We start from the raw sequence: 25,678 nt of genomic DNA on the forward strand, positions 1-25,678 counted from the left end.
TTATGTATGTAAAAATTCAATTTTATTACTCACTTTTATTTTGTATTTCTAATGCTAAATACACACAACGCGGTTTCCTGTCCTATCAACGGGAATCGGGCAATTATTTCCTTCATTTTCGGTCTGCTCTTTGGACAAATTGCATGGCATGTACCCAGCATAAGATATTGCAGATCCAGATCCCTGGATTTTTCCTTTTTTTTATGTTTTTTTTTTTTGCCATGTTCTGTTAAGGAAACTGTCTTCAGCTTGTCACCGCCTCAGTCTTTGTGCTTCATAAAGTAGTGTGCTCCTTCTAAATCAGCATATGGAGAGATCTGTGCTGTGTTCCTGGGGCTGCTTGTTCTAAGTTCGGGGTCGAGAGCAAGATCAGTGTTAAAGAGAATCTGTATTGTTAAAATCGCACAAAAGTAAACATACCAGTGCGTTAGGGGACATCTCCTCCTCTGTCACAATTTTGCTGCTCCCCACCACATTAAAAGTAGTCAAACACAGTTTTAAAAAGGTTGTTTTTAAACAAACAAAATGGCCACCAAAACCGGAAGTAGGTTGATGTGCAGTATGTCCACACATAGAAAATACATCCATACACAAGAAGGCTGTATACAGCCTTCCTTTTGAATCTCAAGAGATCATTTGTGTGTTTACCTTCCCCCTGCAGCTCTCATCCACTGAAGACTAGTGACAGGCTGATTGTTTCGACAGGCTGATTGTTTCTCCCTGCAGAAAGCTCTGCAAGTGTCTGTAATTCCTCAGTATGTGACAGCCCAGCTCCTTTCACAGCCTGACAGAGGGCGATTTATCCAGCTTGTAAAAGGCAGCTCTCTTCTCTCACTGACAAGAGAGCAGAGAGGATGCCTAATGTAAATAACACACACAGGAGTGTGCATAGAGGGGACCTGGAGGGGCCATGCATAACAGATCAACAACACTGAAGAGTTGGCAACCTTCCAGACACAGGGCGACAAATCAGGGGAAAGATAAGTTGATTTATTACAGAGATGGTGATAGTAGAAAGTGCTTCAGTAAGCCAGAGCACATTAGAATAGGTTTAGGAACTTGTAGGATAGTAGAAAATGGGATGACATTTTCGTTACAGAGTCTCTTTAAGAATTTTGCTTGTTTGGTTACACAATCCAAATTCCTAAGGCTAGGTCCACACTATGCTGGGTTGACAAGGATGGTCACAGCAGATGCAATGTGCATCCTGCTGTGTCTGTCCATGTAATTGTGGTGTCCGCTGTAATGGACATGTCATAGTTACCATTGGTATATATGACACGTTAATTTTCCATGTGGTCTATGGAAAAGTCATGCAGGCCGGAATGTTGCATTCCACTACAATGGAGATAATGGACACATTGAATATGTATATGTCTGAATGGATCCTATGGATAACATAGTATTATTCAACATGTCTTTTTGTTTGTTGGTCTTCATTGCTGATTTTGGACTATGTATTGCAGCAACGCCGCACCAGTTGGGCGCTGGGTGAGGCCACTAATAGTAAAATATTGGTAACTTGAATGACTGATATTCTACTATGCACTACCTGGCACCTATCCTAACCTTAAGCCTCCTAACCCTAACCACCCCATCTAATTCCTAACCCTAACACCCTCTGTAGATGCCTATCCCTACGCCAGCACCTAATGCCTACCCTTAACCATAAGTCAGTGCCTAAAAAGAAAACCGCTTACCTAATGCCTAACCCCCCTGTAAGTGACTAACCTTACCCTCCCCCCCCCCCCCCCCCCTTCACCTAATGCCTAACCTCAACCCTCCAGTAAATACCTAACACTAACCCAGAAAGAACACAGGCGGCGCCTTTAAAGAGAATCTGTATTGTTAAAATCGCACAAAAGTAAACATACCAGTGCATTAGGGGACATCTCCTATTCCCCTCTGTCACAATTTTGCTGCTCCCCGCCGCATTAAAAGTGGTTAAAAACAGTTTTAAAAAGTTTGTTTATAAACAAACAAAATGGCCACCAAAACAGGAAGTAGGTTGATGTACAGTATGTCCACACATAGAAAATACATCCATACACAAGCAGGCTGTATACAGCCTTCCTTTTTAATCTCAAGAGATCATTTGTGTGTTTCTTTCCCCCTGCAGCTATCTTTCACTGAAGTGTCAGGCTGTTTCTTCCTGCAGAGTGCAGACAGCTGTGCCTGTATGTAATTCCTCAGTATGTGAAAGCCCAGCCAGCTCAGAGGAGGATTTATCCAGCTTGTAAAAGATAATAGAGCAGAGAGAACCTGCCATAATCTAAATAACACACAGGCAATGTGCAGAGAGGGGCCTGGAGGGGGGAGATGCATCACAGAACCACAACACTGAAGAACTTGGCAGCCTTCCAGGCACAGGCCGACAAGTCTGACAGGAGAGAGATAAGTTGATTTATTACAGAGATGGTGATAGTAGAACGTGCTGCAGTAAGCCAGAGCCCATTAGAATAGATTTTGAAACTTGTAGGATGGAAGAAAACCGGATGAAATTTTTGTTACGGAGTCTCTTTAATGACTTATTTACTGTGGACCAGCTTACACGCGCATGTTTTTATTAGGGGTTTCCAGTTCCTGGGCCCCGTATGTAAGTCTTTGTTTTTATCTTGTTTTTTATGGTCTATACCGATTGTTTTTACAATAAACGGTTTACACTTAGAGTTGCCGTTTTTAGTTGTGTTTATATATTGGCCTCCCTGGATACCATACTATATATCGGAGTGAGGGAGTGGTGGAAGTTTGGATCCATATCTGCTCGAGCTTTATTAGGATTACCACTGAATGCGAGACATACAACCTTATAATGTGGGGTGTTGGCAGCTGGCAAGCCCCTCTCACTCTTTTCTGGTTATGGTTGGCCACGAGACCATGTGAGGTTGGAATATCACCGTGGTGAAGTTTTAGTGACTCTATTTATTCCTCTTTGATCTGTGCTGACTTCTTAATACTAATTTTGTGGACTTTGGACGTTGTTCATTCTCGGCAGCGATCATATGTTCTATTTCCTTGCCGCTGATAAACTGTTTGAATGTATAATGAGTGACTGAGTCCTTGGGAGGTGCTTTCTCTGCAGCTCCTGCTTGGTGTGAGGCAAAGGGCCAAGTTTGTATATGGAGCATGTTTATAGTAGTTAACCTTAATCACTTCACCACTGATGGGGGTTTTACCCCTTGAGCACCAGAGCAATGTTCACCTTTCAGCGCTCCTTCCATTCATTCATCTATAACTTTATTATTACTTATCACAATGACATGAACTATATCTTGTTTTTTTTCATCACCTATTAGGCTTTCTTTAGGTGGGACATTATGCAAAGAAGTATTTTATTCTAAATGTGTTTTAATGGGAAAATAGGAAAAAATGTGGGGAAAAATTTATTATTTTTCAGTTTTCGGCCTTTATAGTTTTTAAATAATGCATGCTACTGTAATTAAAACCCATGAAATGTATTTGCCCATTTGTCCCGGTTATGAAACCGTTTAAATTATGTCCCTATCACAATGTTTGGCGCCAATATTTTATTTGGAAATAAAGGTGCATTTTTTTCAGTTTTGCGTCCATCCCTAATTACAAGCCCATAGTTTATAAAGTAACAGTGTTATACCCTCTTGACATAAATATTTAAAAAGTTCAGTCCCTAAGGTAACTATTTATGTATTTTTTTTTAATTGTATTTTTTTTCTTTAATTACAAAAAAAATAATAATTGGGGAGTGTGGGAGGTAATGAGTTAATTTTTAATGTTTAACTAATATAGTGTATCTGTATATAAAAAAATGCTTTATGGTGTAGTTTTACAGTTTTTACTATTTACAGTGAGCTTTTGTTTATGCGACCTGCAAGCGTACAGGAAGTACGCTTGCAGGAAGTTCAGGGAGGCTGGGTAACTTTTTTTTCACAATGATCACGCTGCTTCTCATAGAATCAGCTTATCATTGCGGGGGGCTTAGATCAATGAACGGGAAAGGTTTTGCCCATTCATTGATCTCCAGGCAAGCGGGCGGTGGCGTGCACGAGCGCGGGGGCGTGCGGACTAGAGATGGGCCGAACCTCTGATTTTAGGTTCGCGAACTTCCGCGGAAGGTTCGGTTCGCGTAAAAGTTCGCGAACCGCAATAGACTTCAATGGGGAGCCGGACTTTGAAAAATAGAAAAAATTATGCTGGCCACAAAAGTGATGGAAAAGATGTTTCAAGGGGTCTAACACCTGGAGGGGGGCATGGCGGAGTGAGATACACGCCAAAAGTCCCGGGGAAAAATCTGGATGTGACGCAAAGCAGCGTTTTAAGGGCAGAAATCACATTGAATGCTAAATTGCAGGCCTAACATGCTTTAAAACATCTTGCATGTGTATACATCAATCATGGAGTGTAATTATGCTGCTGGCAGTGCCAGTGGGACACACAGTATGAATTAGCAATGCTGTCTAAATAACACAAGTGTCTCACACACACAGGTAGTCACTGAATGTGCTGCTGCTGCTGGCAGTGCCAGTGGGACACACAGTATGAATTAGCAATGCTGTCTAAACAACACAAGTGTATCACACACACAGGTAGTAGTCACTGAATGTGCTGCTGCTGCTGCTGGCAGTGGGACACACAGTATGAATTAGCAATGCTGTCTAAACAACACAAGTTTCAGTTTCAAACACAGAAAAAAAAATTGATCACAGCAGGATGAGCTCTGAAAAGAGCTTTTCTGGGGCGCTATTATAGCAATAAGATTCAGCTAAGCAAGCTATGAAGGCAAGAGCCTGACTAATCTGTCCCTAGGAGAACTAGTCTGCAGCAGCTGTCCCTATTCTGTCTCTAGCAGGCACACGAGTGAGGCTAATGGCCGCCGGAGCCTGCCTTATATAAGGGGGGGGGGGGGGGGGCTCCAGGGCTTAGTATAGCCGGATTGGCTACAATGCGCCTGCTGACTGTGATGCAGAGGGTCAAAGTTGACCCTCATAGAGCATTATGGGGCAAATCGAACTTCCGGGAAAGTTCGCCTTCGCCTGCGAAGGCGAACCACCCGAAGTTGGCCTGGAACCGTTCGCCGGCGAACCGTTCGGCCCACCTCTAGTGCGGACAAGCAAGCGGGAGCACGGACAGCGGCGGGAGCGGCGTCAGGTACGGATTTCTCCGTCCCTTGGTGATGACAGGATGGAAAAAGGGACGGAGAAATCCGTACCGCGGGGGGTAAAGGTAAAGTGGTTAATGATACTATCCCTCCCTCCCCCAAAACAATTTACCCACCTGATTGCTCTCTCTGTATAGGACCAAAAATAAACCTAGTTATTTAGATGAGGCTGCAACTAGGAATGGCTAGGATGGCAGTTGCAAAGGGCCTAGCATCATACATTTATATATTTATATTTTTAAAACAAGAAATGTCTCTTTGGGTTCACTGCATTTTTCTAAATAATTTGTTTTCCCAATATAACGTGTTAAAGTTTTGTAGCTACTTCACTGCAGAACCTAATCAGCTTGCCAGCTATGCAATGCAGGCAACATCTTCCATACTTATAGCTTCCAACTGTCCCTCTTTTGGAGGGACAGTCCCTCTTTGGGAACCAAATCCCTCTGTCCCTCATTTGTCCCTCTTTTTGGACTGATGTACAGATCTATGTAAATATATGTATTTTTCTACTGAAAAATGTGTTTAACTGACTCTAAACGTTATTCCCATCCTTTAAATTGATATATTTCTTATTTTCATGTGTTAATATGAAGGAAAATGAACCAGGACTGAAAGGACCAGTGTGGTTTGAATTATAAAACAACATATTTTTCTTATGCTATTTTTATGGTATGCTGGGGGTGTGATAAGGGGTGTGGCAGGCATAAGTGTCCCTCTTTATTATCTCAAAAAGTTGGGAGGCATGCATAATTTGTATTACTTAGTAAAGGCTTTGGTACACGGCAAAAAATATTCAATAAGTTAGATGTTAGGTTTCATTTTTTTTTAAATCTGTTGAAAATCAAGGTCCCCTGATCATTGTTCAGTCATTTTGTTGACTGAACATCGATTAGGAAAAGCTGTTCTTTGGCAGATTTATGTAGCCAGTATCGTGGGCATCAGTGTGCTGACACTGAACTAACCATGTGTCAAAAGGACAGTTCTTTAAAAATTGTAGTTTAGGTCTTAATAAAACATGTAAAGCTACAAGGGGACTTTAAAGTGTACCCGAGGTGACATGTGACATGATGAGATAAACATGTAAATGTGCAATGCAAAACATATTAATAACCAGGCTTTTTGTTCTGCTTGAAAGAGTTAATTTTCTGGTATGGAAGTGACAGCTTTTGTCTTGACAGTAGCTTGTCAGGAATTTATAGTAAACATCACTGATAAGCAAATTAAAGACATACAAGTTTTCCTGGCAAAATACAACTTGTGAGGGCATGTGAGAGATAAAAAAAAGGTCAATAGTTCATGTATTTTAACCACTTGCCGACCGTGCACTCATAACGCGCGCCGGCAAAGTGGCAGCTGCAGGACCAGCGATCTGCGTCACCGGCTGCAGGCTAATTAATCAGGAAACAGCCGCTCGCGCGAGCGGCTGCTTCCTGACAATTCACGGCGGGGGGGCTCCGTGAATAGCCTGCGGGCCGCCGATCGCGGCTCGCAAGCTAAATGTAAACACAAACGGAAATAATCCGCTTTGTTTACATTTGTACAACGCTGCTAACAGTAGCAGCGTTGTACTAGATCAGCGATCCCCGGCCAATCAGCGACCGGGGATCGCTGTCACATGACAGGCAGGAGCCTGTTAGAGGCTGCACAGGACAGATCCGTTCCTGTGCAGTCTCCGATTTCCGGGGAAGGGAGGGAGGAGAGGGAGAGGGGGAATCCTGCGGTGGAGGGGGCTTTGAGGTGCCCCCCCCCCGCCAGCCACACGCAGGCAGGAGCGATCAGACCCCCCCCCCCCCAGCACATCATCCCCCTAGTGGGGAAAAAAGGGGGGCGATCTGGTCGCTCTGCCTGGTGTTTGATCTGTGCTGGAGGCTGTAGAGCCCACCCAGCACAGATCTTAGAAATCAGCGCTGGTCTTTAAGGGAGGGTAAAGGCTGGGTCATCAAGTGGTTAACCCTGGGACACTCAATAGACTGCCATTGAAAAGAGACAATAAAACATTCAATCTACTTTGTAAATGTTTAAATATAAAATAAAACCATGGGATATCTAAAAAAAAGGTCATTTTTAGGAGTAGGAGGATAAATACTATTGTTTATCTCATCAGTTTATTTTCACCTCGGGTTCACTTTAAGTGATTTATAAACTTCAAGCAATTTACTTGGTCTTCAGCATAAACATACAAGGCATCTATATGATGAGGGTCAGATTCTTCATTTTAAGTTCTGGTCCACATGACTCTATAGTCACTATTTATGTTTCTGTTTATCTCAGCTTCTGTTTGTTCTGCAGGAGGCCTAAAGATGTCCTTGTGATAAGAGATTTCTTGTAGCTCAGACATAGACCTCAGTTCAATGATTTTCTATACTTTTATGGTAGTCTCTCACTCTCTAGTAATCCCTGAACAAGGGCTATAAAACTGGTTTACAAGCTGCAAATGAAACACTGACAAAAATGTTTACACAGGCCTGAAAGTGAAAATAAATACAAATATAAAGAAACAGGTGCAACAATAACCAGTAGATGGCTTTACGAGGCAGCGCTCCACACCAGACATGTTCAAAGCGGAATTGGGCAGAAAATAAATAAGGCAAGGGTTTAGAGATTCTGGTGACACCAATGTCATTTCAGTAACATATAAATGTGATGTAACATATAACATATAAAAGTGAATGTCACTCAATGTCTTAAAGTGAAAATCCACCTTCATTTAAAAAAAAAGAATTTCTACAAAATTGACAAGTATCAATGGCAAACAAATAACGTTGTAATTTAATGTTATTAAAGAGACTCCGTAACAAAAATTGCATCCTGTTTTTTATCATCCTACAAGTTCCAAAAGCTATTCTAATGTGTTCTGGCTTACTGCAGCACTTTGTACTATCACAGTCTCTGTAATAAATCAATGTATCTTTCCCTTGTCAGACTTGTCAGCCTGTGTCTGGAAGGCTGCCAAGTTCTTCAGTGTTGTGGTTCTGCTATTCACTCCCCCCTCAGGGGGAAAAGAAACACACAAATGATCTCTTGAGATTCAAAAGGAATGCTGTATACAGCCTGCTTGTGTATGGATGTATTTTCTATGTGTGGACATACTGCACATCAACCTACTTCCTGTTTTGGTGGCCATTTTGTTTGTTTATAAACAAACTTTTTAAAACTGTTTTTAACCACTTTTAATGCGACGGGGAGCGGCGAAATTGTGACAGAGGGGAATAGGAGATGTCCCCTAACGCACTGGTATGTTTACTTTTGTGCGATTTTAACAATACAGATTCTCTTTAAAGTCATCTTTCCATTTCAGTTTACTGCCTTCTGTGTATGTCTTTCAGAACCTAAAATGCTCAAATAGCAACATTTGTCAATCATCAAATCTGTACTTCTTAGTGATATGTTTAAAATACAGACAAAATCTGTTTAAAATTAGAGTTGGGCCGAACGGTTCGCCTGCGAACGGTTCCATGCGAACTTCAGTGGTTCGCATTCGCGTCCCGCAGGCGAACCTTTGCGGAAGTTCGGTTCGCCCCATAATGCACATGGAGGGTCAACTTTGACCCTCTACATCACAGTCAGCAGGCCCAGTGTAGCCAATTAGGCTACACTAGCCCCTGGAGCCCCACCCCCCCTTATATAAGGCAGGCAGCGGCGGCCATTACGGTCACTCGTGTGCTGCCTGCGTTAGTGAGAGTAGGGCGAGCTGCTGCAGACTGTCTCTCAGGGAAAGATTAGTTAGGCTTAACTTGTTCCTGTCTGGCTGCATACCTGTTCTGTGAACTCACCACTGCATACCTGTGCTGTGAACCCACCACTGCATACCTGTGCTGTGAACCCACCACTGCATACCTGTGCTGTGAACCCACCACTGCATACCTGTGCTGTGAACCCACCACTGCATACCTGTTCATTGAACCCACCACTGCATACCTGTGCTGTGAACCCACCACTGCATACCTGTTCTGTGAACCCACCACTGCATACCTGTGTTGTGAACCCACCACTGCATACCTGTTCAGTGAACCTGCCACTGCATACCTGTTCTGTTCAGTGGACCCGCCACTGTATACCTGTTCATTGAACCCACCACTGCATACCTGTGCTGTGAACCCACCACTGCATACCTGTTCTGTGAACCCACCACTGCATACCTGTGCTGTGAACCCACCACTGCATACCTGTTCAGTGAACCTGCCACTGCATACCTGTTCTGTTCAGTGGACCCGCCACTGTATACCTGTTCATTGAACCCACCACTGCATACCTGTGCTGTGAACCCACCACTGCATACCTGTTCTGTGAACCCACCACTGCATACCTGTGCTGTGAACCCACCACTGCATACCTGTTCAGTGAACCTGCCACTGCATACCTGTTCTGTTCAGTGGACCCGCCACTGTATACCTGTTCATTGAACCCACCACTGCATACCTGTGCTGTGAACCCACCACTGCATACCTGTTCTGTGAACCCACCACTGCATACCTGTTCAGTGAACCCGCCACTGCATACCTGTTCTGTTCAGTGGACCCGCCACTGCATACCTGTTCAGTGAACCCGCCACTGCATACCTGTTCTGTTCAGTGGACCCGCCACTGTATACCTGTTCAGTGAACCCGCCACTGCATACCTGTTGTGTTCAGTGAACCTGCCACTGCATACCTGTTCTGTGAACCCGCCACTGTATATCTGTTCTGTTTAGTGAACCCGCCACTGTATACCTGTTCTGTTTAGTGAACCCGCCACTGCATACCTGTTCTGTTCAGTGGACCCGCCACTGTATACCTGTTCAGTGAACCCGCCACTGCATACCTGTTGTGTTCAGTGAACCTGCCACTGCATACCTGTTCTGTGAACCCGCCACTGTATATCTGTTCTGTTTAGTGAACCCGCCACTGTATACCTGTTCTGTTTAGTGAACCCGCCACTGCATACCTGTTCTGTTCAGTGGACCCGCCACTGTATACCTGTTCAGTGAACCCGCCACTGCATACCTGTTGTGTTCAGTGAACCTGCCACTGCATACCTGTTCTGTGAACCCGCCACTGTATACCTGTTCTGTTTAGTGAACCCGCCACTGTATACCTGTTCTGTTTAGTGAACCCGCCACTGCATACCTGTTCTGTTCAGTGGACCCGCCACTGTATACCTGTTCAGTGAACCCGCCACTGCATACCTGTTCTGTTCAGTGGACCCGCCACTGTATACCTGTTCAGTGAACCCGCCACTGCATACCTGTTGTGTTCAGTGAACCTGCCACTGCATACCTGTTCTGTGAACCCGCCACTGTATACCTGTTCTGTTTAGTGAACCCGCCACTGCATACCTGTTCTGTTCAGTGGACCCGCCACTGTATACCTGTTCAGTGAACCCGCCACTGCATACCTGTTCTGTTCAGTGGACCCGCCACTGTATACCTGTTCAGTGAACCCGCCACTGCATACCTGTTGTGTTCAGTGAACCTGCCACTGCATACCTGTTCTGTGAACCCGCCACTGTATACCTGTTCTGTTTAGTGAACCCGCCACTGCATACATGTTCTGTTCAGTGGACCCGCCACTGTATACCTGTTCAGTGAACCCGCCACTGCATACCTGTTGTGTTCAGTGAACCTGCCACTGCATACCTGTTCTGTGAACCCGCCACTGTATACCTGTTCTGTTTAGTGAACCCGCCACTGTATACCTGTTCTGTTTAGTGAACCCGCCATGCATACCTGTTCTGTTCAGTGGACCCGCCACTGTATACCTGTTCAGTGAACCCGCCACTGCATACCTGTTCTGTTCAGTGGACCCGCCACTGTATACCTGTTCAGTGAACCCGCCACTGCATACCTGTTGTGTTCAGTGAACCTGCCACTGCATACCTGTTCTGTGAACCCGCCACTGTATACCTGTTCTGTTTAGTGAAACCGCCACTGCATACCTGTTCTGTTCAGTGGACCCGCCACTGTATACCTGTTCAGTGAACCCGCCACTGCATACCTGTTGTGTTCAGTGAACCCGCCACTGCATACCTGTTGTGTTCAGTGAACCTGCCACTGCATACCTGTTCTGTGAACCCGCCACTGTATACCTGTTCTGTTCAGTGAACCCACCGCATCAGTGCGCATACCTGTGCAGTTAAGTGAACCTACCTACCTACGTGAGTGCACGCAGTGTGATATACCACTCCGTGCATACCCGATATGGACAAAACAGGTAGAGGAAGAGGTAGTGCCAGAGCCAGAGGAAGGCCACCCGGCAGGTCTGCGCGAGGTCGTGTAAATGTAATTTCGTGTGGACCTGGCCCACAGTACAGTGCTCGGAAGAAAGCACATCCCATCACCTCCCAAGATTGCCAGGACGTGGTTGAGTATTTAGCGACACAGAACACCTCATCTTGCTCAGCCACCAGCGCTACTACTAGCACCACTTCCGCTGCATTTGACACTTCGCAAGAATTATTTAGTGGTGAAATCACTGATGCACAGCCATTGTTGTTACAGCCAGATGAATTTTCACCAGCTCATATGTCTGAGTTACGCGGCAACACTATGGATGTAACGTGTCAGGAGGATGAAGGACCTACTGATGGTGCAAGTTTGGATTTGTCTGAGGCAAGCGAAGCTGGGCAGGATGACTACGATGATGACGGTAATAGGGATCCTCTGTATGTTCCCAATAGAGGAGATGAAGAGGGGGACAGTTCAGAGGGGGAGTCAGAGAGTAGTAGGAGGAGAGAAGTTGCTGAAAGAAGCTGGGGCAGCTCTTCATCAGAAACAGCTGGTGGCAGAGTCCGGCACCATGTATCGCCACCTATGTACAGCCAGCCAACTTGCCCTTCAGCATCAGCTGCTGAGGTCCCCATAGTGCCCACATCCCAGGGTGGCTCAGCGGTGTGGAAATTTTTTGAATGTGTGTGCCTCAGATCGGACCAAAGCCATCTGTTCACTCTGCCAACAAAAATTGAGCCGTGGAAAGGCCAACACTCACGTAGGGACAAGTGCCTTACGAAGGCACCTGGAGAAAAGGCACAAACAGCAATGGAATGGCCACCTGAGCAAAAGCAGCAGCAGCACACAAAAGCAAAGCCACCCTCCTTCTCCTCTTCCTCCTCCATCAGGTGTATTATCTGCTTCTGCCGCTTTCTCCCTTCCACCTTCACAGGCACCCTCCTCCACTCCGCCTCTGCCCTTGAGCGGTTCCTGCTCCTCTGCCCACAGCAGCAGTCAGGTGTCCGTGAAGGAAATGTTTGAGTGGAAGAAGCCAATTTCGGCCAGTCACCCCCTTGCCCGGCGTCTGACAGCTGGCGTGGCGGAACTGTTAGCTCGGCAGCTGTTACCATACCGGCTGGTGGACTCTGAGGCCTTCCGTAAATTTGTGGCCATCGGAACACCGCAGTGGAAGATGCCAGGCCGCACTTATTTTTCGAGAAAGGCCATACCCCAACTGCACCGTGAAGTTGAGAGGCAAGTGGTGTCATCTCTTGCGAAGAGCGTTGGGTCAAGGGTACACCTGACCACGGATGCCTGGTCTGCCAAGCACGGGCAGGGCCGCTACATTACCTACACAGCCCATTGGGTGAACCTGGTGGTGAACGATGGCAAGCAGGGCGCAGCGGACCAAATTGTGACACCTCCACGGCTTGCAGGCAGGCCTCCTGCCACCTCCTCTCCTCCTGCTACATGCTCTTCGCTGTCCTCCTCCTCCTTGGCTGAGTGGCAGTTCTCCTCTGCAGCTACACAGCCCCAGCTCCGCAGGGCCTATGCTGCATGCCAGGTAAGACGGTGTCACGCCATCTTAGACATGTCTTGTCTCAAAGCGGAGAGTCACACTGGAGCAGCTCTCCTGGCTGCTCTTAAGAAACAGGTGGATGAGTGGCTGACCCCGCACCACCTGGAGATAGGCAACGTGGTGTGCGACAACGGCAGTAATCTGCTTGCCGCTTTGCATATGGGGAAGCTGACACACATACCCTGCATGGCACATGTCATGAATCTAGTGGTTCAAAGATTTGTGGCAAAGTACCCTGGCTTAGCGGATGTCCTGAAGCAGGCCAGGAAGTTCTGTGGGAATTTGAGGCGGTCTTACACAGCCATGGCACACTTTGCGGAAATTCAGCGCAAAAACAACATGCCGGTGAGACGCCTCATTTGCGATAGCCCGACTCGCTGGAACTCGACCCTGCTCATGTTCTCCCGTCTGCTAGAACAGAAGAAAGCCGTGACCCACTACCTCTACAACTACAGTAGAATGAAACAGTCTGGGAAGATGGGGATGTTCTGGCCCGACAACTGGACACTGATGGAAAATGCATGCAGGCTCATGCGGCCGTTTGAGGAGGTGACCAACCTGGTGAGCCGCAGTGAGGGCACCATCAGCGACTTAATTCCCTACGCTTACTTCTTGGAGCGTGCTGTGCGTAGAGTGGCGGATGAAGCTGTGAATGAGCGTGACCAGGAACCGTTACGGCAGGAACAGGCATGGGACCAATTTTCATCAGACCCAGCTGTTTCCTCAACACCTGCGGCAGCACAGAGGGGGGAGGAGGAGGAAGAAGAGAAGTCGTGTGCAGAAGACGAGTCAGACTCAGAGGATGATGAGCAAGGTGTTTCTTTGGGGGAGGAGGAGGAGGAGGAGGAGGGGACAGCGGCAGGAGAACAACCTCAGCAGGCATCGCAAGGGGCTTGTGCTGCTCAACCTTCCCGTGGTATTGTTCGCGGCTGGGAGGAGGAGGTTGACTTACCTGACGTCACTGAGGAAGAGCAAGAGGAGATGGAGGGTACTGGATCCGACTTTGTGCAGATGTCGTCTTTTATGCTGTCCTGCCTGTTGAGGGACCCCCGTATAAAAAACCTCAAGGGGAATGACCTGTACTGGGTGGCCACACTACTAGACCCTCGGTACAGGCACAAAGTGGCAGACCTGTTACCAACTCACCGGAAGGTGGAAAGGATGCAGCACATGCAGAACCAGCTGTCAACTATGCTTTACAATGCCTTTAAGGGTGATGTGACGGCACAACGCCAGCAAGGTACCACTGCCACTAATCCTCCTCCCGTGTCCACGCAGTCAAAGACAGGACGCTCCAGCGATCTCATGGTGATGTCGGACATGCGGACGTTCTTTAGTCCAACGCCTCGCCGTAGCCCTTCCGGATCCACCCTTCACCAACGCCTGGAACGGCAGGTAGCCGACTACCTGGCCTTAAGTGTGGATGTAGACACTGCTGTGAACAGCGATGAGGAACCCTTGAACTACTGGGTGCGCAGGCTTGACCTGTGGCCAGAGCTGTCCCAATTTGCCATCCAACTTCTCTCCTGCCCTGCCGCAAGCGTCCTGTCAGAAAGGACCTTCAGCGCAGCTGGAGGCATTGTCACAGAGAAGAGAAGTCGCCTAAGTCACAAAAGTGTTAAGTACCTCACCTTTATCAAAATGAATGAGGCATGGATCCCGGAGGGCTGCTGCCCGCCCCAAGACTAAGTCAGTCCCCGCACACACAGCATCTCTGCCTGCACGCCGTGTGACTGGCTGCCTGGCCTGCCCCAAGAAGACTAAGTCGCTCCCAGTCCCTCCACACAGCATGTCTGCCTGCAGGCCGCTTGACTACCTTCTCCGCCACCACCAACAGGGTCCGGGACTCCAGGCGGATTGCTGAATTTTTTAGGCCGCTGCTAGCAGCGGCCGCTGTAATAATTTTTCTGGTGCGTGAACATGACTGCCTAAGTTTTCTGGCTGCACTGCGGGCAGCTGCAACAACAAAAGAAAAGGCATGTACATGCGCCCATTCCCCTTCGTGATCATTACCTTGCCGTAGTGAAGGGGCTTGTGTATCACAATGAAGCAATGACCGGCGCCTAGATGAGTGTCTCGGGGGGGGGGCACACCCACGATAATAAGGTCGTTGCCTCATTGTGGTCAGACCAAATTTGATCAGCTGGACAGTCACTGTTCTGTCATTCAGCTACATCAGCCAGACGACCATATGGGCTGTAAAGCCACCAAAACCTGCACTCTCGCCATGGTGCGCACCAGTCCAGCACGGCCGTCACTACACAAACAGCTGTTTGCGGTGCGTTACACGGTGAGTTTGGTGTGTCAGTGTGAAGCAGTACCTTAATTACACTACCTGATTGATGTATACACATGCAAGATGTTTGAAAGCACTTTAGGCCTGTCATTTAGCATTCGATGTGATTTCTGCCCTTAAAACGCTGCTTTGCGTCAAATCCAGATTTTTCCCCGGGACTTTTGGCATGTATCCCACTCCGCCATGCCCCCCTCCAGGTGTTAGACCCCTTGAAACATCTTTTCCATCACTTTTGTGGCCAGCATAATTTTTTTTTTTTTCAAAGTTCGCATCCCCATTGAAGTCTATTGCGGTTCGCGAACTTTAACGCGAACCGAACCTTCTGCGGAAGTTCGCGAACCAGGTTCGCGAACCTAAAATCGGAGGTTCGGCCCAACTCTATTTAAAATACAGTAATGCTTCTCTTCCTGTATGTGTACTTTGCTGAATACAGGATGCTGCACTAAAACCCTGGAGGAGCAACACCTGCACTAATCAGAAAACGTACACACTCAATACTGACAGGGGCATAACTAGAACCTGGCGGGCTCCCAGTAAAACTGGGCTTGGCAGGCCCCCTGCAAAACTCAAAGATTGCCTTCCCAGAATATGAAACTGCATGAATAACCATAACATGCCTTGCATATGTGAATCAGGAAAACAGGCTGTGAATCAAAACCCATTTATTTAAAGCAGACCTAAACTGTTGCACAGCAGACAAGGAAAACACAGAGAAATCCCCCGGGTGTGTTTACAGAGAGCCATCTGTCTAATTCTCCCTTATCTGCGAGTAATCCGCAAATTTAAATTAGGGCTGTCTGAACTGCGCCAACTGTGCCGAGGTTCTGACCTAATATGTAAACACAGGAGGTTAAATATAAGTTGTAAGGAAGAAATGCTTCAGTTTGTAGGTTATCATGCTGTTGCTTATATTTTAGAGCAGAGGGGAAGTTCTGAGTTTTGGTCCGCTTTAAGGACACCGTTAGAAATACTGATCAAGAACAAAACTAATGCCTATGGCACTGTTAGGCCTAACCAGCGAGAAATGCCAACAACCTTCGCCAAACAAAAACTAAAAACTGGGGACATTGTGGCTTGGCAGAAGGAAAAATGTTGGCTCTCCGCTGGCGTGACAAGAAAAACGTGTGTATCCTCAGCACAGTCCATGACACATCAACTGTCACCATCAGGACACAAGGAGGTAAAGTCGTCGACAAGGCTCAAGTCATCCTGAACTCTAACAACATGATAGGTGGGGTGGACAGATTCGACCAGGCGATGACGTTCTACCCCGCAGTCCGCAAACAACAACAAAAAATTATTTAAAAAAATATTTCGACATCTGCTGGAACAGAGTCTTTGGAATGCGTACATCCTGTACGCAGTGACAGGCCAGATACGCATGCAGACTTTATCTGGAAGGTTTGCAAATGCATCTGCATGAGGTATCAGACCTCATCAGCAGATGTCAGAGTTTGGCTCCGTTTATCCTACATCATCATTCGTCAATGTATGGAGTGTATACCTCCCACTCCCAAAAAAACTGCACCAACCAGGATGTGCGTTGTATGCTGCAGCAAGACTGATAGTAAAGGCAAGAAGGTCTGTAAAGAATACCAATTCTACTTGCCCGGATTGTAATGTCGCCCTCTGTGCCATTCCCTGTTTTAAAGTATACCACACACGGGAGGTGTACTAGGTATATACTGTACTGCATGTACATACTGTATATATAATCTGCTGTCTTATTTGTACAGTTTTGCTATTTTTTCAGTTTATTGATAAATTTAATTATTTCAACAAATACGTGTTCCAGTCTTTTATTTATATGCAGAATGTCTACCAGGCCTTTATTCTGATATATTTTGATGAGTTATGACTTAAGAATTGGAGGTCTAAAATTCTTGAAAAAAAAATGTACCACTTTTGATTCATTATTTCAGACAGAAATGCACCGCTAGGGAGGTTAATCAATAATGCAGGGCAGTCTGCTGTTGCAGAAGCAAGTGATATAGGTGCTGACAGCCGACTTCTGTAGTGAGCAGAGAAGCAAGCTCCAGGCAATTTAGATTAGCTTGATTGTGTAACGATCGGTGTCAGCACACAGAGAGAATCTGATTATTGGTGATCTGCAGTATCACCAAGAATACAGATTATACCTGATTATTGATGATCTGCATAATCACTGATAATCCAATTATAACTAAGCTCTGGACACCTATATAGTGTGAGTGCTTGGTGCAACAGTAATTACTTTGAGTAAGACCACCCGAGGCGCAGGTGGTCTTTGGCAGTACGGGCAATACTGCCTTTTGAGAAACACAGAAACCTTCCAGCAGCCTGAGACCTCCAAAGGGGTGGAGTCCCAGGGTGAAGGTAGGAAGGACCTGAGAGTGAGTGACACCTGACAGGTGGACGTCACTAGCAGGTCTGGAGACTATCTCTGAAGTAGGGAGATAGCTCTCTGGGTCGGGCAAGCCAGGTCGGCAACACACAGGCAGATAAGGTACAAAGACAGAAGACTGATTTGGTATCCAAGGCAAGCAGGGTCTGGCAACAGGTAATCAGATATACGTAGGTACCGAATCAGAAAGCAGAGGGATAGTCAGGAATGCAATAGGTCATAACAGATATCAACAATGCCTAGTCTTGGGTGTGAGGTCCGTGGTCTCTACACCCTGGAACTAGTCTGGAATATAATATGATGGTACAAAGTATTCCTAGACTTGGGTCTGTGGTCTCGACACCCTGGAACTAGTCTGGAGTATAACAGAATGACAACACAGAGTCCCTAGTCTTGGGTGTGAGGTCCGTGGTCTCGACACCCTGGAACTAGTCTGAAGTATAACAGAATGATAACACAAAGTCCCTAGTCTTGGGTGTGAGGTCCGTGGTCTCGACACCCTGGAACTAGTCTGAAGTATAACAGAATGATAACACAGAGTCCCTAGTCTTGGGTGTGAGGTCCGTGGTCTCGACACCCTGGAACTAGTCTGAAGTATAACAGACTGATAACACAGATAATAACAGAGGTAATCTGTCTCAGTGTGAATTCCCAGGTCCTCCTGGTTTTAACACACTGTTGGATCTGACTAAGGTCTGAGTGCTTCCACGTAAGTGTTCGCAACGGCAGACAACCTGAAAGTGACCAGCAGTGACTATATATAGCGCAGCGCTCTCTGGCGCCACCCATCAGTGATCAACCAATGGTCACTTGCCTTGAGGTCAGCTGACCAACCTGGTCAGCTGATCCCTCCTCGTTTGTCATAAAGGTTCTGCCTCTCAGCGCGCGCGTATCCCTCAAGCTGTGTGAACTAACAGACCCAGCCACACCAGACGCACACTGCTGCGGAATCAACCGCCTTGCCGCCAGTACACGTGGCGGCTTTTCCGCGTTTTATCACAGTTTGCAGGTAATCTCATCTATTTTCACAGCACCCCCTTCTACCCTGTTGTCTTCCCCATGACCCTTTCCTCTTCTCAGATTTTAGTGGCCTCTTAACAGCATGTCCTTGCCAAACAGCACTGGTGATGTCAGCAGTCCTGGTGGTTAGAGGTCTTCTTGCCATTTCTCCTCTCCCACCAGCCTCTCTGTCTTGTGCCTCTATATCTTTATCTCCCCCCCCCCCCCACTCTTATGCATCCCCCTCTTTCGTATGTCCCCCTTTTTGACTGTCCTCAGAGGAGCTCGTACCATAGTCATAGTCTAATGTCCTACCATATTATTATTGTGTATTTATGAAGCACTGACATCTTCTGAAGCACTGTATAGAGTACAGAGTTTCATACCGGTTAGCTTCACCCACATCCTGATGACTCCTTTTAGCCCCAAATCTCCCCAAATTTGCAGCAACCTTCCAATCATAAAAAATTGTTGTTTGGGGGGGGGGGGGGTTGGGGGGTTCGCTGTAAATAATGGGCACCGGGTGTCAAACTCCCTAGGTAGGCCACTGGTACTGCATTAAAGAGTACAGTGCTAGCAAATAATATTTTTCCTAAAATTGAATTGGTTATAGAGGTACATTGATCACTACTACCATACCTAATTAAATTATGATCAGGTAGTGATTGCTGAATCAGGCTGTTATTAACTTATGGCTAGCTTTATGCAGATTACAAGAACGGAAAAGGTAAATTGTAGAGCTTCGGTATTCGCCTTCACAGTATCCTGCTGAACTGCCCATTACACAGAGAGCTGTATTTTATTTTCTTTGTAATCGACCAGTAAGTTTATAATTTAACAGCTCACCAGCCCACTTTATGGTATGCTTTAGAAACTTTATTACCTGTTCAGGACAGGTAGCCTTTTGTTCTAGCAGCCGGCAAGCTCTTTGACTGGTACCAGCCAGACCAGGTATAAATGCAGGGAGCAGGAAGGAGCCTAAAAGCAGGAATTAGCTGAAAGAGAGTAATTATGGGATAAAAAGAAAAAAAACCGATTATATTGCAAGTTCTGATATTCATGGCACATTGAACCTGCTACCAGCACATAAAATGACCCATATAAAATATTTGAACTTGTATATATAAAGTGAACCTAAACCCAGAGTATATTCTTTAGCTGTCTTAACAATGCTGCTCTATTTGGCAGAAATAATAAAATTGACTTCAAGGCAAAGACAGAAAAGCCTTATAAACCAGTTAGGCGTTTAATAAAGCCTCTGTGTATTTGTCAGTCACATGTAGCCCCCTGCCCATAAACAGGTAGATTTTAATGGAATATTTTTGTACAAGCAATTTGTAATATAATTTAATGCAATTTTTTTTTTATTATTTTAAAAGATTTGATTGAAAACAGTAGAATAATATACAGTAGATCAGTAGAGCAACATATAAAACCCAAACGTTCCAACCAGAACGAACAGGTATATCACTCCATGGCACCTCTTATTATAATCAAAACTTCACACAAACTCAGCCAGTAATGCAATTATTTCATTGGTTAAAGAGGCACTGAAATAACATATAGTAGAATTTAATAAATGATTCAGGATACCCAATTCATTTTAGTTATGCAATGCTGAAAAAGCACTATAGCTTACTAAAAGTCAAATCTATCAGTCCAGGATCATAATTATTGCTGGATGTTATGAGCGTTATGCTGGATGTTATGAGCGTTCATACTATTCTTGCTATGTGTACTTCAATGGGCCAAATGGGGCCAGGGATAGAGATACCTACACCACACTCGTTTAGCTGAGCACTCACCGACCCAAAGTTATAAGGGTCATCTTGGCATTCAGGACCTTTACAGGCAGCTACCCCCCACTTCTCCTGTCACTGGGTAAGATTTATCAAAGCATTACTGAAAGTTTTTTCTTCTTAAACAGTTCTGGGAAGTAGGGCATACAGTTCTGCATGATAATAAGAAAGTTAATCAGGCCTCTGTGTATATAAAATTATCATAGGCCCAATTAGCAACGAAACCAGATAATTTGTACAATTATATAATACAACGAGCATCTGAACCAACCAGATGCAATCATACCATCCCAAAAGCTGGTGTCCGATAGAGATGGCCCGAAGAGTTTCCTGGCGGACAGTATCTGGCAAATTTCCGTTGTTCGTGTTATTCGCGAACTGCGAAACATATGTCGTGTTCGACCTGCCCCCTATATGTCATTATGGAGCCAAAATTTAACCCCCTACCTCACCGTCAGCAGACACATGGCAGCAAATCAGCTAGCACCCCCGCCTGGATCCCCCCCCCCCACCCTCTTTCAAAAAGCAGTGGCAGTGGCCATATTGGATTCATTCTCAGCTGGCTGCTAACTGTTAGTAAGAGCAGGGTCAGACTTGCTGCAGATAGGTAGGGAAAGCATTAGCTAGGCCTGTGTTCTTGTTCCTCACTTGCTGTGAAAGCACCCCAAACAGCCCTTTTGAGTGCTAGCACATCAGTCTCCTGTGGTTTTTTTTTTTTGAGTGTGACACTCCACAGCCCACTGACACCCAGAGCGGTGTGCACTCTACTGCTGTTGCCTCATTAAGTTGCAGGCACAGAACCACTCTAGTGCATTATTATTTCACTGTATTCTGATAGTACTATTGCATTTCTCTGTGTGTGGCACTCCACAGCAAACTGACACCAAGAGCTGTGTGCACACTACTGCTGTTGCTACATTAACTTGCAGATACAGTACCACTAGAGTGACCATATTTTTGTGGGTCCAACCTGGGACGGGGGGGGGGGGGGGGGCGTGGGGGCGCGGCGAAAAGTGGGAAGGAGTGAGGAGCATGCAGCGGCGAAGACTGGGGGAGGGGGGCTGCGCCGCGCCGAAAAAATGGGCGTGGCCATGACATTGTATGGGCGGAGCTAACGTAATGATGTAACAGCGAGGCATAAGAAAGCAGTGTTTACGCCATGATGTGGACAAACGAGACTTTGTATCATGGGTGTGCAGAAACTGTGTGATGCTAATAGTATACCGTAACCACAAAGCAGCAAACATAGCCATCTATGACCATTAAATAATAAATGCAGTAACAGTTACCCCGGACACCAGAAAATAAACGCAATAGGCAACATGTCAGTATAAAATAAATGCAATGCGGGCAAACATGTCAGTACAAAATAAACGCAATGCGGGCAACATGTTAGTACAAAATAAACGCAATGCGGGCAAACATTTCACCAGACAATAAACGCAATGCGGGCAAACATGTCAGTACAAAATAAACGCAATGCGGGCAACATGTCAGTACAAAATAAACGCACTGCGGGCAAACATTTCACCAGAAAAGAAACGCACTGCGGGCAAACATTTCACCAGAAAAGAAACGCACTGCGGCCAAACATTTCACCAGAAAAGAAACGCAATGCGGCAAACATTTCACCAGAAAAGAAACGCAATGCGGCAAACATTTCGCCAGAAAAGAAACGCACTGCAGGCAAACATTTCGCCAGAAAAGAAACAATGCGGGCAAACAATAACATTTCACTAGAAAAGAAACAATGCGGGCAAACATTTCACCAGAAAAGAAACAATGCGGGCAAACATTTCACCAGAAAAGAAACAATGCGGGCAAACATTTCACCGGAAAAGAAACAATGCGGGCAAACATTTCACCTGGAAAAGAAACAATGCGGGCAAACATTTCACCTGGAAAAGAAACAATGCGGGCAAACATTTCACCTGGAAAAGAAACAATGCGGGCAAACATTTCACCTGGAAAAGAAAGCATTTACTCACCTGGCAGAAGTGTCCGGCCTCTGGCGCGCTGCTCCGTCCCGGGACCGTCTTGTTCCTCCTGCTCTGGTCTCCCGCGCTGACAGGGCTACGGCAAGATGGCGCCCGAAGCCCTGTACTAGTGACACAAATAGGTCTCCAGTACAGGGCTCCGGCAGCCATCTTGCCGTAGCCCTGCTCGCCTGCTGGTGTCGGAAACAGACACCGGAAGAGGAGGCTGGAGCGGGGCTGCGGGCAATGAACTGGCACGGCGTCTATAGACGCCGCTGCCAGTTCATTGAGGAGAGAGTGGCCAGAGTCCCGAGGCCGGGACGTCCCGCTGCTGAAAGCGGGACGTTTTCCCGGGACCTCATTAAGCCTGGGACAGCGGACCCCGAATCCGGGACGTGTCCCGGGCAATCCGGGACGTCTGGTCACTCTAAGTACCACTCCTGTGCATTATTATTTCACTGTATTCTGATAGTACTATTGCATTTCTCTGTGTGTGACGCCCCACAGCCCACTGACAGCCAGAGCTGTGCATAATGTGATTTCTGCCCTTTAGGGATTAAAACCCGACTATGCGTAAACTCTGTAATTTTTGGTGGGACTTTTGGTATGGATCCCCTCTGGCATGCCGCAGTCCAGGTGTTAGACCCCTTGAAACAACTTTTCTATCGCTTTTGTGGCCAGAAACAGTCTTTGTATGTTTTAAAATTCTCCTGCCCACTAAAGTCTATGGCGGTTCGTCGGGTTCGCAAACATTTTCGCAAAATTCTATGTTCGCAACATCTATTCTCTAGTGTCCGAGTTATCTGGTTTTGTTGCTAATTGGGCCTATTAGAATTGTATATATACAGAGGCCTGATGAAGGGCATATGTTGCCTGAAACGAACTATAACTGCTCATTATGTCAAGCCAGATTGCATTCTCTGTCAGTCTCATGAAGGACATCGATATGTCCTATTGTTGTTCATGAAGACTGAATTCTTGGATGAGAGTTTTTATGAAATCACTATTTTTCTATTTTTGTACAAATAAAGTTGAATCAAGTTTTGTACTGAAAAAGTTTGCTGTGCTATTTCAAAGAAACTGTGGTCCTCCTTTGAACAATACAGGTAGTCCCCGACTTACGAACGCCCGACTTAGGAACGACCCGCCAGTACGAACGGTATGGATTCTGTGTTTCCATGGGAACAAGTAAAATTTTGGGGGGGAAATTAAACTTGTAGTCTTTGAGGAAATCGATTTTAAAAAATTCAAAGAAAAATGGCTTTTAAACTTGTATAAGCATGTACAGAGGGCAGAGGTGACACAGAGGGGGACACTGGAGGCACAGGGAAGGTACAGGGGACAGAGATGGCACAATGTTCCGACTTAAGAACAGATTCAGGTTAAGAACGAACCTACAGTCCCTATCTCGTTCGTTAATCGGGGACTACCTGTACCAGAATCGAAACTGGGTGTAGTGGATCACCCTATGAAGGACTGAGTGTTTTTGCCCTTCCTATTGAAAGAAGCCTTCCCAGATATATACTGTACCTCTATATGTACACTGCAGAAGTGTGCTATTGTGTTGCTTTATGTCAGTACTTGAGAAAATGTCTCTTCAAAATCGCATGTTGACAGCCCTATCCAGTGTTCCTCAGCAGAGATTATTCACTCTGTCATTTATTGAAAAGAGAGATAAAAAAACTGTGTTCTTCCTGGTTCGCTTCACTTTTGGGGAGCCAGACAATTTAATTTCCGTAGACATCCTCTGTTATTACAGGTTCATTACACAGGTTCACTGTTGATGCCCCTGACGTCTCAGGCTTTAATATTAACAAACCCAGTATTTTACTGCTTTTCCCTATTAATTTTCCCGGTAGCCCCAGTGCGTCATTAAAATGATTGAAGAGCGGGGGAAATGGAGAAAGCATATATAAAAGGACAGAGAGGCTGAAAGGGATCAGTTCCTGCCAGCTGCACAGAGAACACAGAGATGGCCAAGGGTCTCATCATTGGACTGGCAGTCAGCTGCAGTAAGTGGACATTACTTTATATTTCATCCATTGCTGTATTGCGGTATGTAGTGTTCCTCATCAGAACTCGTGAGAAACACGATCAGGTGATGGATTTGTAAGGCTTCAATTTGCTGGTCATGATCTTCTGCCAAAGTGAAGTTAAAGCCTTACAAATCAATCGACTGCGGCCTGATTGTACATTTCTCCATTGAGTTCTGACCATGAGGGGTCTTGTGGATGTGCAGGAACACATCCTGCTCAAACGACCATTCCATTCAATCATTTTATTGGATTGGGGGAGAATTGATTAGGCTCCATTCTGCTAGCTGGATGGAAGTTGGCTCATATCTGATTCAATTTACTTGTTAGGGCACAATAAAAAAAAAAAAAATCGGTCAATCGTAAAGGAATCGGCTACTATTCACATCATTTTAATGACACAAAATAAATTTTCGGTTTCAGAACATGGAGCCACAACATAGTTCAGCTCCATTAGTGAAGGAGAATGGCATGTGATCTCACTTGCAATGTGGGGGCCACTAGTCCATTGGCCACACTGTTGTTGATCACCCAATAAAGTCAATTGCTTAATTGCATAGTGGAAAATCAAGTAATATATGGGCACCTTTAGGCTGCTCTACCTATTGGCAGCTCTGCATACACAGATGCTTGGCTCAGCAAGCACTCATGTTTATGCTGTAAAATGCCAAACCTTTTTATTTTAATGTTCCTGTGTTTAATTTTACTATATACAGTACCTTACATAGTAAAACATGGTATTTAATTATATACTGTTGAATGAGGGTATGATGGGAATCCGTGGATTGTTTTGGTAAAAAACAACAACAGCAAAAACACTGCAAGCAGCATCTCGGCACTGAGAATCTCACACTAGTGTCTGGTGGTCAGAATGACTTGTACGTCAGTTGTTTTATTAGATGGTGTATTTGGCAGTCACTACACACCAGTCATTACTCACTGACATGACATCCACCTACTCCACTTCTTTAAGTGTATTAAATACCTAGAAATGGCAAGGAAAATGGTCTTCAGATCTATAGAGCTATCACATTGTATGTGTTTGCATTGATGTATGTATGGCTGACTGTCTGCTATCTGCTTTGGTCTTGCAGTCATTGCCCTGGTCACCAGTGCCCCGGCACAGTTTGATGAAATGATTAAGGTCACCACCATCATTTATGACCTCGCCAACTTCTCTGACTACGGCTGTCACTGTGGTGCTAATAGTGCAGGAAGACCCGTGGATGCCATTGACTGGTAAGACAGACATTCAGTGCTGTAGTTATTGGGTAAATGCCACTACATATACATGT

General features: G+C 45.8%; 1 protein-coding gene and 1 long non-coding RNA gene across 2 annotated transcripts in view; one reads left to right on the forward strand and one right to left on the reverse strand.

The window, feature by feature from the left end:
* The window catches only part of LOC137522704 (uncharacterized), a 26,697-nt gene continuing 1,019 nt past the window's right edge, over positions 1-25,678 (reverse strand). The window contains exons 2-3 of the long non-coding RNA XR_011022407.1: positions 19,459-19,570; positions 1-345 (exon numbers count right to left, since the gene is read on the reverse strand). This is a non-coding gene — a long non-coding RNA (uncharacterized lncRNA). The remainder of the gene's footprint in view (positions 346-19,458; positions 19,571-25,678) is intronic.
* LOC137522703 (phospholipase A2 homolog otoconin-22-like) overlaps positions 24,318-25,678 on the forward strand; it is a 9,323-nt gene continuing 7,962 nt past the window's right edge. The window contains exons 1-2 of the mRNA XM_068242769.1: positions 24,318-24,362; positions 25,478-25,622. Of these exons, the coding sequence (XP_068098870.1) occupies positions 24,323-24,362; positions 25,478-25,622 (185 nt within the window). The 5' untranslated portion in view covers positions 24,318-24,322. The remainder of the gene's footprint in view (positions 24,363-25,477; positions 25,623-25,678) is intronic.

This window comes from Hyperolius riggenbachi, chromosome 6 (assembly GCF_040937935.1).
Source record: "Hyperolius riggenbachi isolate aHypRig1 chromosome 6, aHypRig1.pri, whole genome shotgun sequence".
Taxonomy (NCBI): Eukaryota; Metazoa; Chordata; class Amphibia; order Anura; family Hyperoliidae; genus Hyperolius; species Hyperolius riggenbachi.